This window comes from Apis laboriosa, unplaced genomic scaffold (assembly GCF_014066325.1).
Source record: "Apis laboriosa isolate Shangri-la unplaced genomic scaffold, ASM1406632v1 scaffold21_cov150, whole genome shotgun sequence".
Lineage (NCBI taxonomy): Eukaryota > Metazoa > Arthropoda > Insecta > Hymenoptera > Apidae > Apis > Apis laboriosa.
The window spans coordinates 2582965-2602922 of NW_025222365.1; the positions used below are offsets into that span (position 1 = coordinate 2582965).

General features: G+C 32.8%; 1 protein-coding gene across 6 annotated transcripts in view; it reads right to left on the minus strand.

The window, feature by feature from the left end:
• Nucleotides 1-19958, minus strand: part of LOC122712908 (disintegrin and metalloproteinase domain-containing protein 10) — a 131176-nt gene that overhangs the window by 25481 nt on the left and 85737 nt on the right. The window contains exon 2 of one of the 6 annotated variants that reach the window (XM_043932922.1): nt 18601-18729. The exons of 4 other annotated variants lie outside the window; for them this stretch is intronic. In XM_043932922.1, coding sequence (XP_043788857.1) covers nt 18601-18607 — 7 coding nt within the window. In that variant the 5' untranslated portion in view covers nt 18608-18729. Of the gene's footprint in view, nt 1-14042; nt 14084-18600; nt 18730-19958 lie in introns of those variants that run through there. One more of the 6 variants, XM_043932923.1, reaches the window with a different exon arrangement.

Consider the following 19958-nt stretch of genomic DNA (forward strand, 5'->3'; position numbering starts at 1 on the left):
TTTTTTTTTTTTTTTTTTTTTTTTTTACGTTTTCGCAAAATCGAACATTCGAGACGGTTGTACAATCGGTGTTGACGTTCATCTCACGCGAACGAGAGGAGAGAGATACGAGATTATTCGAGCCTTGAGCCGTATTCAAAACGTCCGACAGGGACGTGGAGATTTACGCACCAACACACACACACACACACACACACACACACACACGTTCCAACGAGCGTTTCGAGCGTTTAAGCTCTTAATCGTACAGTTGGGGAGGGGAGGGGAGGGGAGGGGAGGGGCATTAGCCGAGGACGCTTCGATCTCTAGTCACATCTTACGGGAAGGGTGTCTACGCGTTGAAGGCTTAAGAGAATTTCTGAGGAGTAATGAGATTTAGAGGGAGCTCGTGCATTCGATGAAGAAAGGGCGAAGATAAATTTACTTCCTTACTTCTTCGAGGAGATATGGAAAATGCTCGATTCGATGATATTTGGTGCAAAATTACACTTGAAAATCTGACCTTTCGTTATTTTTTATCTCTTGGAAAAGGTGAGAGATCAGATCGAAGGCTTTTTCCATTAAACTCTTTTCAAAAAGAAACGTCAGGAATGAAACAAGAGTTTCCAAAATTTGAAGAAGACGCCGAGACGAAATCATTATATATGTGAATATAGAGAAAGAAAGATTTTATGACAATATTTATTACATTTAAAAATCTGCTCTTTCATTATTATTTAGAAGGAAGGAAAGATCTTTTGGATGGAAGATCATCGAAGGCTTATTTTTTTCACTAAAAAAAAAAACTTCCTTTTTAAAAAAGGAAGAAATAGGAATAAAATAAGAGTTTTCAAAATTACTTTGAAGAAGACACCGAAACGAATCATTCTACGCTCCTATCACGTGAACATAAGTAGAAAGAAAGGCGTCAATATTCATTACATTTAAAAATCTACCCTTTCGTTATTTTTTAGGACTTGAAAAGAAAAAAAAAAACATTTCGATCGGATATAAAATAAATGTTTCCAAAATTTGAAAAAGACACCGAAAATCATTCTACACTCCTATCGTGTGAATATAAGTATAGAGAAAGAAAGACGTTAATATTTACTACATTTTTTAAAATCTGCCTTTGAAAAGAAAGAGAGAGAGAAAGAGAGAGAAGAAACATTTCGATCAAGAATAAAATAAATATTTCCAAAATTCCAGAATTATTTTGAAGAAGACGAAATAATTCTGACCTTTTATTCTGTATTCTACATACAATAAGTATGGAAAAAAGAAAGTGTGAAAACGTTCAATATTTATTACATTTAAAAATCTGCCTTTGAAAAGAGAGAGAGAGAAAGAAAGAAATATTTCGATCAGGAATAAAAAATAAATGGAATTTCCAAAATTTCCAGAATTGTTTTGAAGAAGACGAAATCACTCTACATTTCTATTCTACATTCTACACACAATAAATATGGAAAAAAAAAGTATAGAAGCGTTCAATATTTATTACATTTAAAAATCTGTCTTTGAAAAGAGAGAGAAAGAGAGAAAAGAAACATTTTGATCAAGAATAAAATAAATGTTTCCAAAATTCCAGAATTATTTTGAAGAAGACGAAATCATTCTACACTCCTATTACATGAATACAATAAGTATTGAAGGCACAAGCTTTCAGTATTTATTACATTTAAAGATCTGCCTTTGAAAAGAGAGAGAAAGAGAAGAAACATTTCAGGAATAAAATAAATGTTTCCAAAATTCCAGAATTATTTTGAAGAAGACGAAATCATTCTACTACATTTCTATTCTACATTCCATAGACAATAAATATGGAAAAAAAAAGTATAAAAGCGTTCAATATTTATTACATTTAAAAATCTGTCTTTGAAAAGAGAGAGAGAGAGAGAAGAAAGAAACACTTGGATCAAGAATAAAAAATAAATTTCCAAAACTTCCAGGATTACATTTAAAAATCTGTCTTTGAAAAGAGAGAGAGAGAGAGAAAAGAAAGAAACACTTGGATCAAGAATAAAAAATAAATCTGCAAAACTTCCAAGATTAAATTTAATAAGAAGACACCGAAACGGAATCATCTCCGCAACGCGCGAAAATAAGTAGGGGAGAAAGGAGGGGAAGCGGAAGGCGTCGACGAGTCATTAATCATCCGAACGGGAAAGTAAGCAATCCAAGTTTCTGTCGCGAGGAGGAAACGTTTCTCTCCTCGTTGATAGAAATCCGGATCCAATCTGGAACGAAACGATTAACTCTATTTACCCGAGTGAATGCGCGATACGTTGGAACGTAGCCGCATTCATCACCACCGTGTGTGCGCCATCAATCGCTCGTATCCCTTCCGCGAATAATACACGATTACACACACCAACGGAACGAATATTTATTATTCCACTCGTTCGATTTTAACTCGACAATGCGACAGTACTTGTTGTACCCCCTCCCCTCAAAACAGTTTTTAAACCATTCCTCTCGTTCGACGTAAACTCGTTTATCATGAAGAGGAGGGGGGAAATTCATCGATACAACACATCTATACATTTAACGACGATATTGCTTGAGTTTTTCCAGAAAGTTCTTCAACTTTCTACGTAAACCTCGTTTCGTTTCTGTTTCACTGGCCAGTGAAAACGATAAATAAAAATGTATTATGGGTTTATTAGCCGAATGAACATATTTAATTATAATTACGCGTATTACAAAACATTTGAAGTATCGAAGAAATATAAATAGATATCAGATATGAAATAGTGATGTTGGCTGGCAACGTTCGATAATAAAATCACATATAAAATTTCTCTCAACTTTAAATTCTGTAACAGTTTCGTTGGATGAAATAAAGAAACTAGGATTCCACTCGAAAGAAATCCATTCGTTGTTTAACACGCATTACAACCCATATTCGTGTGACGCTTATTTGACCACTTATGAACGATCTTCGTAGGTATTTGGAAAGATATGTCTGTGTAATAAAAAAATTATTAAATTGTTATAAAAGTAATAAAAAAATAATTTAAAAAAATTATTTTGAACGTAAAATTTTAAAACATTCTATGCGAAGTTGACAATCCGGATAATTTTTTTAAACAAAAAGTTGTTGTCTTTTTTAAATTGCTTCGTGCGTTTGATCGATTTGTTTGTCGTTTTTTTATTTGAATAACATAATTTGCATAAATACTTATATCATCTAATATTTATACCAGAATTATTTTTCCTAAAGGCGATATTATGTTGACTCCGTTTTGACAAGGTTTTGTTGTATTTTCAGATAATCCTAACAATTTTGCAGCTAATAATTCTCTAATTTCTTCTAATTTTAGGGTATCATGGAATCTCATGGTGATTATTAGATAGTTTATGGACATATCGTGTTCTCATCATTGTATCCTTTCCTTAACTCATTATATTTGATCCAAATATTCAGATTCAATAAATTTAAAATCGGATCGATGGCGAAAAAATAAACATTAATATTTTCCAATTAAAACAATCGTGTATTCTCTTTATTCGATTCTTCTTCCATCCATAAATACTCGAACGATCCAATATTAATAAAATTCTAATCCTTTTCTTAACTCGCTATATTCATATAAATTCCAATAAATTTGAAATCTCGATACGGACAGATCAATGGCGAAAAAATAAACATTAATATTTTTTAATTAAAACAATCGTGTACTGCCTTCATTCGATCCTTCTTCCATCCATAAATACTCGAACGATTCAATTCGGTGCGAAATTAACGAAAACGATTACCTGACATTGTGAGAGACGCTTTCTAATAGACAAGCGACACGAATAATTTATATACAATTCACAACTAAGAAGTACATTTGATACGACTAGTCAAAGGACATTCGACAATTATATTATAATCCAAATTATCTAAATTAAATTATCCAAAATATACTATATAAGTATATACTATATAAATCAGTACTATTATTCAATAAATAAGTATATTTGTTACGACTAGTCGAAAGGCATTCGACAGTCCAAATATTATCCAAATTATAATCCAAATTATCCAAATTAAATTATTCAAAATATACTATGTAAATCAGTACTATTATTCAATACTATTGTCAATAAAAAAGTATATAAAAGTATATAAAATAAGTATATAAAAGTTAATAAAAATATATATTTTTATATATTTTATTATTAGTTATGATTAGTCGAAGGGCATTTGACAGTCCAAATATTATCCAAATTATAATCCAAATTATCCAGATTAAAATATCCAAAATATAGTATGTAAATCAGTACTATTATTCAATACTATTGTCAATAAAAAAGTATATAAAAGTATATAAAAGTTAATAAAAGTATATATTTGTTATGACTAGTCAAAGGGTATTCGACAATCATATTATCCAAATTATAATCCAAATTAAAATATCCAAAATATACTATATAAATCAGTATTATTATTCAATACTATTGTCAATAAAAAAGTATATAAAAGTATATAAAATAAGTATATAAAAGTTAATAAAAATATATATTTGTTATGACTAGTTGACAGACTAATATTCGACAGTTATATTATCCGAATTATAATCCAAATTATCCAAATTAAAATATCCAAAATATAAATCAATACTATTATTATCGATACAATTACTATTATCAATACTTCTATTGCAGACACAAACAATAATGATGGAAACAAATGATGCGAGCATCGTTCTTGCCACCATCAGACTATTACTAAAATATCGATAGAAGTACTGGAATATGCTTGATAATGCGGCGTTTAACTTTTTAAGAACCAAAGAACGCAATCAATCAAAAAAAAAAAAATCTATGTCTAAGATTGTCAGTTCTTTTGATGGATTATATATATACTTTGATATCTATTTTCCGTTTCGCAGACTCTTTTCTAATTTTTCTTATTATTCATAATATTCGTTGCAGACTAGAAATAATTGTTGAAAAACTCTAATGACAACCTAGATTTAAAACTTGCATCTTATCGATCGCTACTTTTAAGTTTCATATGAAATTTATAATTAGAAATTATATCATAAATAAATCACACGCCTGAAGGAGATTTCGTTAGAAACACGCGTGGCAGTGAACGTGTCAAAGAGAAGATAACGAAAATAACCTCACTTTTGCGTTGCGTAAGTAAATAAGAGATGAAGGAATCCAGGAGTGGATGGAATAAGGATGGAATTAGGGGGCAATCTCGTAATCGTCTCGAATCGTCGTCGCAAGATCAATTGGCCCTGTTCAAAGCAATTGAGAAGTAAGTCTCGCCGTGTCATTTTGGGTCAGTGTGTCGAGAAGATTGCTACATTCCTTGTCGATATGTATGTTATACTCCATCTTCATTTCCTCCTCCATTTTTCGACCGAAATATCGTTGCGCATCCTTTCTTTTTTTTTTTTTTTTTTTAATACCGTGATAAGCGTGTTAATACAGCCTGAATACTCTTTCAATTACTCGAAAAGATTCGAAAGGGTGTACAACAAGTTTTGCAATATTTTATTTAAAAAGAAATTAACGAGCGGGTATTTGAGGATACTTTTTAGTAAATGTTTTTTTTAACGTGATATATCTTGAAAATTTATAACAGTTATGAGTGAGGTTAACTTTGATGACTTATCTTTCCAAGTATAATAATAATTAATTGTAATGGGAAACGGATGTATTATAATAGCTATATAAGAATAAACTTATTCGAGAATTTTAATAAATGAATTACTTGATGTAATTTTATTCGAAATTTTTACCAAGTTATCTTCCAATTAGAAGAATCGTACTCTCGTTTTACGCTCTTTTATTTTTGGAAAAACGAACGGAAAAATTCGATACACTGTACATTTTATTCTTCCATCCATAAATAATATTTGCACGTGTAACGTGCAATTCAATTTGTCCTAATTTATATTAATAAAATTCTAATCCTTTCCTTGACTCGGTATATTCATATCCAACAAATTTAGAATCTCGATTCGGATGGATTTATTTAATTAATTGTAAATTCTTGTAACGATTCAATTTGATCCAATATTAATAAAATTCTGATCCTTTCCTTAACTCGCTATATTCATATCCAATAAATTTGGAATCTCGATATGGATAGATCAACGGCGAAAAAAGTAAACATTAATATTTTCCAATTAAAACAATCGTGTACTGCCCCTTCTTCCATCCATAAATACTCGAACGATTCAATTCGATGCGAAATTAACTAAATTCTTTCCTTAACTCGCTATATTCGAGCCAATATTTATATTCAATAAATTTGGAATCTCGATATAGATAAATCGTTGGTGAAAAAAATAAAAATATAATACTTTCTTAAATTTCAAAATTTAATCGTACTCTCGTCTCTCTTTTATTTTCGAAATACGAAAATACGGAAACTCGATATTTCGGATAAACGAAATTCTGTATATTTAATTCTCCTTCCATCCACAAATAATACTTGCAACGATTCAATTTGGCCGAAAATTAATAAGATTCTAATCTTTTCCTTAACTCGCTACATTCGATCTAAATATCCAATAAATTTAAAATCCAATAAAATTTAATATCCAATAAATTTAGAATCTCGTTCAAAATGTAATAATAATAATTGTAATTGCCAAAATAGAGATTATACGAAAAACGGATCGATTATAACAGCAGCGAACAAATGTTATTCGAGTATATTTTAATTAAATAATTATTTAAACTAATTTTATTCGAAATTTTTAAGTAATTACTTTCTCAACTCTCTCTGTTTCCAATTAAAAGAATCGTACTCTCTTTATTCAATCCTTCTTCCATCCATAAATACTCGAACGATTCAATTTAATCCAATATTAATAAAATTCTAATCCTTTTCTCAACTCGCTATATTCATATAAATTCCAATAAATTTAGAATCTCTATACGAACGAATCGTATTTATTTAATTAAAATTCCAATCCTTTCGTTTTAATTCAACTCATATTTGATCCATATTTGATTCCTCATACGAATTTGCACGATCTCGAATCGTTGGCAAAGAAATAAACATAATATTTCCTAACCAAAATTTGGGCAAAATTTAATACTCGAATTTAAAGTTAGCGATATAAATAATAATAAATAAAATTACTTTGATAATTTAATCGTTCAAAACGTAAGAACAATCGGAAATAATTGTAATAAGAATTGTACGAGAAGCGGATCGACTAATAACTATTAAAATATTATTCATTAACAAATAATTTCATTCGAAATTTTTTACCTCTTCGTTCTTCATCCGACGTGATCCCATCCGGTACACTCGCTTTTCAAAATGGTTATAAAATTGAAATTAAGGTAAAAATTTATCAAATTATTTTTTAAGATCCTCTTTTCTCTAAAATTTTAAAAAAAATTCTGAGATCCGTGCAATGGATAAACGGATAGGAAGGAGCGTGCTAAAGTAATCCCAAAGAGCGCGCGACAAAGAGCGTGGAAGGTGGTCGGACGAACGAGGAGGGGGAAGCCTCTCGAACGATGAGACGGGAATGTTAAGGAAACAGGCGGGCGAAGGGTATTGGCAAAGAGATAAGTTTGACGGAGGCTGTCGCGATATCGCATTCTCAATGTCGGATTATCGTCGTAATTTTGCTAATCGAACAGAGCGATGACTTTGATCCGGGCGGAACAGGCTTGCGCCACAGGATTTATATACCTCCCCGTGACATTAAGTGCGCGTATACAGAGGATCGATAACCTATATCCGGAAACATGATTTACCTTGTTTGAAGATGTTCCGATGTGATCCCATCCGGTACACTCGCTTTTCAAAACCGTTATAAAATTGATATTAAATTTGATAAAAATTTATCAAATTTATTTTAAGATCTTCACTCCTCTTTTCTCTAAAATTTTTAAAAAATTCTGAAAACTGTGATACAGAAATATGGCCAGATATTTATTAAGAAAAATAAAAAAAAAAAATAATAATAATAATAATAATAATAACGAAGAAGGAGAAGAATTTAATTTTTAAACGCGACTGGTTATTTCGCCCGGGCTTTTCAATTACTGTCGTAGAAAGAGGGGAGGAGGGGGCAGAGAGGGGGGCGAATCGTAAAAAGTTTTTAAGTACTTTTTCCACGAGGCACGGCGGAGCTGCATTCATAAGGCGCAGGAACTCTGAAGTGCAGGAAGGAAGCCGTTGGCTACGAGTGAAAGAGAGGGGGGAGGAGGGAAGCGGACTGGGAAGTGAAACGCTCCACGAATTTTCTCGCAATCGAGAAAACTTTCTTCGACGTTTCCCTTTAATTAATTTAATTGACAGAATAGCCAGTGTGTTTACCGGGGAACGCGCACAACTCGAGAAACGGGGAAACGGGATCAAAAGACGCGCGTATGAGTTTTTTTTTTTTTATATCCGTGATTAAAAGCTCGTCGTTAAATCGCTTGAATCGGTACATCAATGTAACGACGAATATATATTTTCGCGTTTTAATTTTTTCCTACTCAAACTTTACTATCCTAAACGAGGGTTATACCTTTAATCTTGTTTAAGATTCGAAAAAAAAAAATATAATCTCGCTCGAGCATGTATATCTTTTATTTTAAAAATATATAAGTAAGTTATATATATACGCGCGAATCGAAATGTAATCGCGCAGTTGCCACTTTATCCAAGCAATCGAGCACAGCGTTTGCCAAATTAACCATAATCGGAATTAAATTTTCTTTGATATGTATTAATTTTTTCTAAAAACTTATCCTAAACGAGTTAAATCTTTAATCTTGTTTAAGGTTCGAGAAAAAAAAAAATATGATGTCGCTCGAGCGTATAGAGTATCTTTTATTTTAAAAATAAACGCAAGTTACATATACGCGAGTTTATCGTTTAGAATCAAAATGTAATTTCGCGCAGTTGCCACTTTAACCAAGCAATCGAGCACAGTGTTTGCCAAATTAACCATACCGGAATTAAATTGTCTTTGATATGTATATAAATATATATATATATATTTTGCGTTTTAATTTTTTCAAACTTATCCCAAACGAGTTAAATCTTTAATCTTGTTTAAGGTTCGAGAAAAAGAAAATATGATGTCGCTCGAGCGTATCTTTTATTTTAAAAATAAACGTAAGTTACATACACGCGGGTTTATCGTTTAGAATCAAAATGTAATCTCGCGCAGTTGCCACTTTATCCAAGCAATCGAGCACAGTGTTTGCCAAATTAACCATGCCGGAATTAAATTGTCTTTGATATTTGAATAATCTATTTGATCAAGCTGCCCTACCTATGCGAGCCCACCAATCCTCGTCAAGTATAATCACTGTTGGCGAGATGTTTTGCGAAATCTTGATTAATACAATCGCTCGAGGATCACTGTGCTAAGCTGCATCGCATGATCAGGTTATATGTATCAGGATACTTAAGCCTCTGCCGGTGTAATTACATTTTCTCGCTAGATTAGGCTCAGTTTCCGGAGGAAGATGACGCGTCTTTAAACGGATATCCGGATAACGGATAAAATCGACGTTTGTTGCCCGTATTACATAAAGAAAATATATAACGCATTTGCTATAAACAAAATGTTACGAATGTGTTTTTTACATGACACGCTCGAATGATAAGAAGATTTTTTATCGATCTTTCGAAAATTTTTTACTCGACGATGAAAGGAGATAGTCGAAGAATGGAGGATCAGGTCTGTTGAATTGTAACGTGGAAATTTGTATAGATGTAGAAAGTGTGCATCAAATGATACACCGAAAGTGAAAATAATAATATTTGTTAAGGATAGAGTTGAAAAAATAATTAAAATTAAAGATCTTGAATAAAGTAACTTTAAACGATTATTTATTAAAATAATAACATTTATTATCGATCTGCCTCTTCGTGTAATCTCGGCCGTTTCCCATTACAGTTATTTCCGACTGTTATTACGTTTTGATTGACAATAAATTGTCGAAATAACTTTATTCGTAACTTCAATTATTAAGTTTTCCCTATCACTGCTTTAGGAATGGTGTATTTCTAAAGTATAAACTTTTCCCCTTTAATCGATAAAAGAAAAAGTGTTTGATTCTCAATCTTGAACAAACAAATTTTTCTATTAAAGCTTCCACCGGTAATAGGGAAAATTTAATAATTGAAGTTATCGAATAAAAAGTTATCTCGATAATTTATCGTTCAAAACGTAATAATAATTGCAAATAACGTTGTAATTGTCAAACGAGATTATACGAGAAGCGGATCGACTATAACAGATTACGAATAAATATTATTCGAGCATTTTAATAAGTAATTTACTCAAAGTAACTTTTTTATTCCAAATTTTTAACTAGGTTAATTTTTTCAAATGCCCAACTTCCATATAATCATCTCGAATTGATTTCACTTCGAAAATTATTCACGTTTCACGTGGCAACGCTTCATATGTATTTTCTATCCCGAATTATTAATTTTTCGCTGTAAAATTCGATTTATAACGCGAACGAAAGATTAAAACGTTTACTCTTTCGATTTCCTTGTACGAAATTTGTCGATCGATTCGGGGAAATACGAACGCACCGTGCATAAAAATAAGCGAAAGAATCCGAGCGTCTTGCATACTCGTCGATCGTTGGAGGCGATGGCTGAGTGATGAAACGCGGCGACGTGGGACGAAGACAAGGGGTGGGAAAGGTGGAAGAGGGACGGAGATGGGAACGTTTCATCCAGCGATGCGAGACCCGGGGCAGAGAGCAAACAACAAATTTTCTACGGTCTTTCTTCGTTTTTTTCCGCTCTACTTCGCCATCGATAAATATCGCGCGAGCCCTCCTCCCTCCTACTTCCGTTTCGCGCGGCAACGGTAAATAAGAGACGAAATTTCAATCGTTCCGCTCAAAGCAATCGAATCGAGCTTCAATCGAGGACCTCCAATTATTAATTTCAGCTCGAAGAAATATATTGTCGCTCGATAATATCCGGACAGTTTCTTATTTTCTATTGCGAAATGTAATTTGAGTTTTGTAAAGAAGAAAAAGAAAAAAAAGAAGTTATCTCACCATCATTTTCATTCGCATTTTTCATTACTTTGCAATTATTTTTTTGTATTTTAAATCTTTATGATCTTTTGTTCTCAATCTCAATCGTTTCTAATCAATTTTATATATTATCTGCCAATCAGTTTCACGAATTCATCTTTACTATATAATTCTCGATATATCCTATAAATAGCTAAATGTAAAAATGTTTTAAATACAAAATCATTTATGCTTCATTAACTTGACGCGTAACGTATCGACCAATATCGTAGAGCTGTGTAATCGGATTTAAAATCCGATGAATTCATTTTAGTTTCACGTTTCGATACGGAAATTTAAATTATAATCTATCCTATCGAACAAATATGTTATTAATGCAATCACTTGTTGATATTTAATTATAGTCAAAAAAAGTTCTTTTACGTTTGTAAATTTTCAATTTAAGTCCCCATTTAAAGAAGTATAAAGTTGCAATTGACTTTAAAATTCTAACAAATTTTATTCCACGCATTTCTTTCTGCTAGCTTAACTTGTTCGAAAACATTTAAATTTCTCAATTTCAAATTCTAGAATGACAAGTAAAAAATTGCAAATATTCAAACTTGTTCATGTCACGTGTAGTCATTTAAATAAGACAGTTCGGCTTGTAAAATGGTAATATAACCGTTCTAGTCACTTTTTCAAAGGTTGTCAGAACTGTCGAGAGAATTTGTTTCCAGTACGCACTTTGTTTTAACGTTACATTCGTGCTCCGTGGAGAAAAGAATGAATAAGAAAATGGAGAGAAAGTGCGGATATATATATATAAAATATTTGCGAACGTAGCGTTTGAACTTTACGATCCTTCTGTAATTAATTTGTCATAATACGACTCTGGACAGTCGTCAAAGCGAAATAAATAAAGCGTATAAATTCAAAATGGCGGTACATTAAAATTACTCGTACATTGTAGTTAGAGCACATAAATAATCCGTCTAAAGTTTCTTGATTAATATTCGTTTCATCAACAACGGGGACAAAATTTATTCGACTTTATTAAGCAAGAGAGAACTTCTTTGCGGAGTAATAAATGTTCGCAGAGTAGCGCGAAATATTTTGTATAAATAAATCTAGCTTTATTAAATTCAAAGAAACTGCTGTTCTTTAAAGTCGAAAGATTCTCCAGGAGCCGGAATGAACAATTGAAATTCTTCGAAATATCCGCTTCCCGATTAAAAAGTACTTTTTACTTCTATCATTTCTGAAACAATTTCTATTTAAGAATAAATAAATAAAACTGAAGAATAAAGGAACTGTCCGATATTTGTATCTCGCGTGATTACAATTTATTCGAAGTTGAACCGTACAAAATGTATTACACTATGTAAAAGACATTAAAGAAGAATTTGCCGTTAGCTCGAGTTCCTTAAGCTCTGGCTAAGTCAAGTTTTGCGAAGAAGCGGATTGCAGAAAAGCCAATGCATCCTATTTTCCAAGTTTCACAGAATACGAGAAAAGCTTTTTGTTTCTTTTAACATCGTTTAGGATTCGTGGATACGATAACAGGTTATGTTCAACATGTCGACTTTTAACGACATGTTGTAAACTTGTCATAAATTTATAAAATCTTGCGTGAAATATATTCTACTTACCATTCGAAGGATTGCAGGAATCACAGTTATAACAATTAATTCCAAAAGTATACGATTCACTCTCTTCCTTGTAGCCAGCAACAAGAAATTAATTCGTTTCTGTCACTCGCGCGCGTTCACAATTCGGGACATGACTCGAGAAGAGAGTGCATGAAGGGGATTGGATGACATCATACACGTGGCGACATCTTCGAGCGCAGGATGGTTCATTTCTGTCCGTATCGCCTGATGACAAATTGAAAAATGCCGGAGGAGAGAGCGTTCTATATCGCCTTCAATTATCTCCGACGGATGGTCGGGTCGGGTGAACGCAGGGAGAAAGAGACAATGGGAATAATGGCGAAAGAATGAACGATCACTTTTTTCTAATTAAAGCCCGGTCTCCATAGCCACTTTCAGACAGCGTCGCGCTGTTATTACATTTTCGTGTTAGACTTTAGGTACAGACTAGGAAAGAAGGGGAAGGGAAAGGGGGATACGATGTACAAGCGAAATCGGAGAAGAGGAGGGGGAAAAAAAATGAAAGAAAGCAAACAAAGGATACGAATGCTGTCAGACTGATAAGGAAGATCGATGCAGTGGTTATAAATGAGAGACGAGGAATAAAGCATCGGACATGCTGTCACGAAAATTCTCGACAAAACTTGTCATCGGAACGAAAATTCTATTTTTAGCAAAACTTTTAAAACACACGGATACAATGGATGGATATAATGTACGAAGGCGATCTTTTTTCTAGTTAGATTAAAAAATAGTGAAAATTTGAACAATCCTATTCTGCGTATTATTCCATTGGTGGAAAGAAGTCTAGCGAGACGGCAGAGGGGCAAGAGGGATTCTTCGCTAGGACTATTTATCCCCACTTCACACAATCCTGCCACACACTATATAGTAGTAGAAAAGCTAAAATTTGAACATTCATTTTTATTTGTTACGTTAGGATAATCGTTTAAGACTGAAAGTTGAAATATTTTCGAAATTATCTATAATATGTCTAGCTTATATATATGTATATATATATATATAATACGTACAATTATTATCTTAACTATTTAAACTATTAAACTATCATTACAAACCATAATTAGCATATTGACGAGAAATAAGAGAAATTAGAATTCTTTGGATTCTATGCCTATGCTAATGCATCGAGATTTAGATACTGATCATCGTTTTGGATTAATATACATGACAAATACAATGATTGAAAGAAAAATGCGTGTGAAAATAGACATTTTTTTTCAAATTAAAATCCAATCAGATCAGCATTTCTTCCGCGAGATTTTTTTCTATCAGTGAATAATATGTAAGACTCGAATTAATATCTCATCAATATATATCCCATCATATATCTCATCAATATATAAGAATTTAATATAATCTCTCTAATTCACGTAGTCATTTCTACCGTTCTTTCGAATTTTAACTTAAATAAATGCACGAAACACGTACCTTTCATAATATATTTGTATCTACTGTTCACTGTTGTAAAGAAGTCTCGCGAAGCACAGAGGCAAGAGAGGTCGTCCTTCGCTAGGACCATTTATCCCCACTTCACACGCTTTGTTGACAATCGCTGACACTATATGCTACACAGTAATAGAAGAGCTACAATTTGAACATTCAAAATCATAAAAATTATTTTCATTTGTGAAACGTTACGTTAGGATAATCGTCCAAGACTGAAAGCTGAAATATTTTCGAAACTATTTATAATGTGTCCAGCTTATTATACTATACGTACAATTATTATTTTAACTATTAAACTATAATTACAAATCGTAATTAGCTTATGCATATTGACGAGAAATAAGAGGTTAAAATTCTCTTAGGATTCTAGATCTACGCTAATGCATCGACAAATATAATGATAGAAAGAAAACTGCGCATGTAAAATGGATATTTCCTTCCAAATTAGCCAATCGGATCCGTATTCCACGAGACTTCTTTCCACCAGTGAACAACATTACATACATAATTTTCGGTTTCAACTCGGTGAATTTCTTCGAAGATTCGTTATTGATCGTGAAGGGAAGAAGAGAAAAAAAGGAAAGAGACAAAAATTGGAATACGAAGAAGATCGAGAGAGGGGCGAGTTTTAATTTGGACCTTCGTTCTCCGCATTGCGAACAGGCTTGATAAACGATGATGCATCGAAGCGCAAAAATACCGGTTTAACGAACTTGAATTAGCGTAGAGCTAATGGAACGAAGATTTCACTTCCGTTCGAGTCGTACGGAATTCCTTTGGTTCACATTCCTTCGTGTCACGATTAATTGTTCCGAATCCCCTGCAATTTATGTAAACAACATGGAAATTTTATCTAACATTAAGGAAATACTTAGATCCTCGGATATCGTTATAAAATTTTATATCCATCCATCACCTTTCTTTCTCTTTAACTCGACACTCTTCGAATAATTGCAATTTTCATTACATGCAATTTTACAGATCATTCCTCTTCAAATTCTTATATCTCGATACTTTTCGAATTCCCAGATATTACGAATTTCCCTTTTTATCTTTCTTAATCAGATCCACGTTTCTCTTAACCCTTTTACAACAGAGGAAAAAAAAGCTTACAGTTCATCACTCGGAAAAAATAAAAAAAGAGTATGGCTTAATTCGATGCGTCGACAACGAGGAAGCTCGAAACAATATGGACAAGTTAGCCAAGGCGGTGATATAACCACCATGCTCGCTCGTAAAACGATTTTATCGCGGACTGGCAGATTGTCTTGGCCGGAAACCGGTCGGTATTAAAATATAAAACAAAGCGGGTGGCGGGTGGCGGGTTATTATACCCGGTGTTTACACCCCTGGTGAAACGTCAGGGTGGACGGGCATTTACCAGTGGTGGGCAAATGACGTTCACGAGCTTCACGCCCATAAATTGTAACCCGAGCGAAACGCGGCTTTTCTTATTTATATACACGTGCACCCATACATGCACACACCCTGAATATCGCTTCAACAGAATCAGATTTGCGCTGCAATCTCATCCCCCGGTGTCACGTCATAAGAGAGAGGCGTAAGTGAAAAGTGAAGGAGGAAGGAAAGGAGAGGAGGGGGGAGGGGGGGGTGCGAGGGGAGAAACGAAGGCGAAGACAGACGTGGAATAGCGTACGTATGTGCGCGCTCGAAGGAAGGAACGAGGGGTGATGATAATTAATGCGTTAAACGCATAAAGAGAAAAAGAATTTACGCGGTAAAATACTGGAAAATATTGGAAATCGGCACAGATCGAGATATCTTAAGATTTAAGCGTATAACAATAAGAGATTAGATTATTAAGCGATAATTCAATTTAACGTTTCTCAGAAAATATTATTGAAAGAATATGGATCGAGATATCTTAAGACTTAAGTGTATAAATAAGAGATTAAATTAAGTGATAATTCAGTGTTTAGCATTTGTCTTGGAGAAAAAAAAGGAAACAGTCAGAAAACATTACTGGAAAATAAAAGAATATTGGCATAGATCGAGATATCTTAAGAGATTATTAAGTGATAATTCAGTGATGAAAGGAAGTACACGTGATGATGATGTATTCATATTAGATATAAAAGAAAGAATTGCTGGAAACTGGAAGAATATTGGAATAGATCGAGATATCTTAGATCAAAAACTTAAGTGTACAAATAAGAGATTAGATTAAGTGAGTTAATTCAATTTTCTAGAAAATATTACTGGAAAATGGAAGAATATTGATATGAAGAGATGTCGAACGACGATTTAAATGTTTATGATTAATAACAATAATTAATTTTATTTATTATTCAATATTCAATATATCATTCTCCATATACTTTCCCATCAGACGTACATCACGATTTCACCGATAAATAAACAATAAAAGAACAGAATGGAGCGAACGCGTGTGCGTTTTATGTTACACGTGTATATCCGGCGTATGTACATATATTTATCTTAACGCGCAGTGATCTGGTAATAGTGGCCTGGAAAATGAATATTTCAGCGGCAATTTTAATGTAAACTACGTTAACGCGGGACCGATCCCCGGTGGCGGCGTCTCGATTCAATTAAAAAGCAATTGTACCATCGACGGAATGAATTATTCAAGACCCCTCTCTTGCAACTTGCAAAAAAAAAAAAAAAAAAAANAAAAAAAAAAAAAAAGAAAAAAAAACATACACACACACACACAATGGATTCGTGTAAAAATCTCGGGAAAAAAAAATTATAATTGCCTTCTCGTTCAAGTAATTGTGAGTGCGGCTCGTTCGTCGAATATTGAATGCGGTGCCGCGTGTGCGCGATGCCACGCATCGAGACGCGAAACGAAGATAATTCAGCCCAATCAGTTCTTCCGGTGTCTAATTAAAATTTCCTGCCGCTCACCACCGCTCAACAGTGTATGTCGTCCGGAATTTTTCCACGGATCAACGAACGATCCTCTCCCGGTTTCACGCGTGCAAAACTTGCCACTTACCGCAAACGACTTTTCGGATCGAATCTTCAAGTACGATAGAGATTCCCGTATCCGTACCTCCTCCCCATTATCCGAATACCCTAATATACGGATGTTCTATTATCCGTATGTTCTCTTATCCGCACAAGCGTTTCGTAGCTTATATTTACGTACAACATATTTGGATTAGAACGTAAATACAACGTATTCGGATGTAATAAATACTTTTCTGCGTTTGATCAGTTAAATATAATCAATTCGGTACGAAGGAGAGAACGGTATCGCGATGGTAAATAAACAAAAATAGTTTTAACTATTGAAGAGAGATACGAAACAATAAAAAGACGTTGAAAGTAGTGAAAGTGGAACAAAATTGGCAAGAATACATGGTGGATAGTTCGATGGTTTGTGGCGTGACGAGAACGTAATTCTACACAGCTGCTTACAATAAAAAATTTACGACTTAACGGCTAGAAAGATATGGGACTCTTGGTTGGTTGAAAGAAACTGTCAATTTTGTTCGTTTCTCGAACTCGAATAAATGAAGTAACTAATGCAAAAGAAAATAATTGTTTTATTTTTAGATATTAGAATTCGAAAATTCTACTATCCATTTTTGTTTCTCTGTTAATTCAGATACGGGAGTTTGGGACACGCACAATTCGATGTTCGAATAATAAAGGAAATAACTGGATAAAATTATTTCTTTTTTAAAATTACGATACTTTTTATTGTAATTTATTGTTTCATTAAAATGTATGTAACATAAAAATATATAAAGAAGAAGGAAAATAATATATAAAGAATATATAAATATACAAATGTATAAATATTCGAAAACCGTTGAAAAACCGTGAAAAATATCTATATGGCAGATGTGGCAATGAAAAAAGTTGTAGCAGACAATCAACTTGAGAAAGCGTTTCGAATTTGACGAGCATACGATAAACTGGATTTCGAAATGGAATATTTTAAAGAAACAGGTGTTACGGAAAAATGAAAATCTTATTAAAATTATATTATTCGATAGATACGGATCTAAACAGTGATAATTTAACAAAATAACGATAAAACTGTGAAGACATACGGCATATCAATTGTTCAAAGATCGAAACGAATAAAAAATTGCCAGATAAAATTAGGAATATTATTATTATTAATATTATTATGATATAAGATAGCTTAAAATTAATTTTAATACGATTTTGCAAAATTTTTCGAATCAAATATGGCAGTAAAAAAAAAAATAAAAAAATTGAAAATTTCTATTTTTCGCACATTCGATTCTCATCGCATGGAACGTATAAAAAATCATTACATTTCCAATACGGAATAATTACTTAACTTTAATTTACAAAAAAAAAAAAATCATCGATAATTTATAACGATTTAAATTAAAATACACAAATTTCGAGATGTTTGTATCCGTTATAAAATTGAAATTTAAGAACTTTTTAAAAAATTATCGACCAGTTCTCTGCTTATATACGCGTATTTTGATCGATCTGTGAACGTTTAAAAAGAGGATTTAAAATTTTAATGTACAGCTATTGTTACACATTGCATCGGAACAATTACCTTTCATACATTCGAAAATTAATTTTTCCCAGTTAATATACTGCGCTATTCGAACCGGTGGTGTTACGACGTGTCGAGATTAAACAACAACGCATTCATCGATCGAAAATTTGTAATCGCACCACTTACCTGAAACAAAAAGAAAAAATAATAGTCGGTTACATCTCTATATAAATTATCTTTTGCTCGATTAGGAATATAATTCGAATAAAATTAAAAAAAAAAAGGTTCAATGAGAAACCTTGGAAGTTCGAGAATATTTGCGTGACTATGCAAAGATTCGAGAATAAATGGGACGTTTTCTTCGGGAATGAGCTGCGAAGTTTGCTCGAACAAGGAAGAAAGGGTTAAAGTGTGCTTTCGGTGGGATAAAAGGCGGAGAAAAAGCGGTCGGCGAGGAAAAAAAAATCTATTCACGAGGAGGATAGAAAGGGAGGGATAGAAGATCGGACACGAATCAGCAGCTGTAACTCATCGCATCGAGAGATCACTGGATAAACATTCGGAAGCGGTGAACCAAAGAAGATCGATCGTCGAAAACGCACCGTGCGAGCTAAGAACCATTCATACCATTTCATATCATTTTCCAGCAGAAATATGTGTGAATCGCGTATTATATATATATATATATCGCGTATTATATATATAAAATACGTATTTTCATTCTCGTTGCCGATACACAATATCGAGTTTTGAAACATTTGTACGTGCACGGGAAGTCGGTGGAAGAAGAAAGGATAAGCGAAAAAATTTGGAATAAAATTTTAGGAATGGGATAAGGTTCGAATTCAATGTAAAAGTCTCCTCGACAGCATTAAATATATTTAATTCCTAATTAATCGCTCGACGTGTTGTTTTTCAAACTTGATTCCTCCTGAAAACGAACGAATTTTCCTTCCTTTTCCTTTCGACCTTTCTTATTCCTCTTCCTCTTTGGGGACGATCTTTACGCTCTTTACGACCCATTCTTCCGAAATTTTCTGTAAATTATTAAATTTCGTATAATTTATATCGATAAAATTACGCGTAAATAATTGAAATTCTCAAGTTCCGAATTATTATTAAACGTGTTATTTTTTGAATTTATCCTATTTAGATAAAGGATCACCGATTAAATATAAACATTATCAGGAAGATGACACAGTTAGAAATGGAACACACATTTACAGAATATTTATTTATTTATGCTGCAAGTGGACGGAACACGCGTTATTGTTTATTCAAACTTCACCGAAAATTATTATTCTTTCTTTCGAGTATAAATTTGATCCGTTGAAACGTATTATTTCTCTTCGTTTTACAACGCTATGTACACTTTTCACGGAATATCGATCATTTGTTCTTAATCGCTGGCCAAA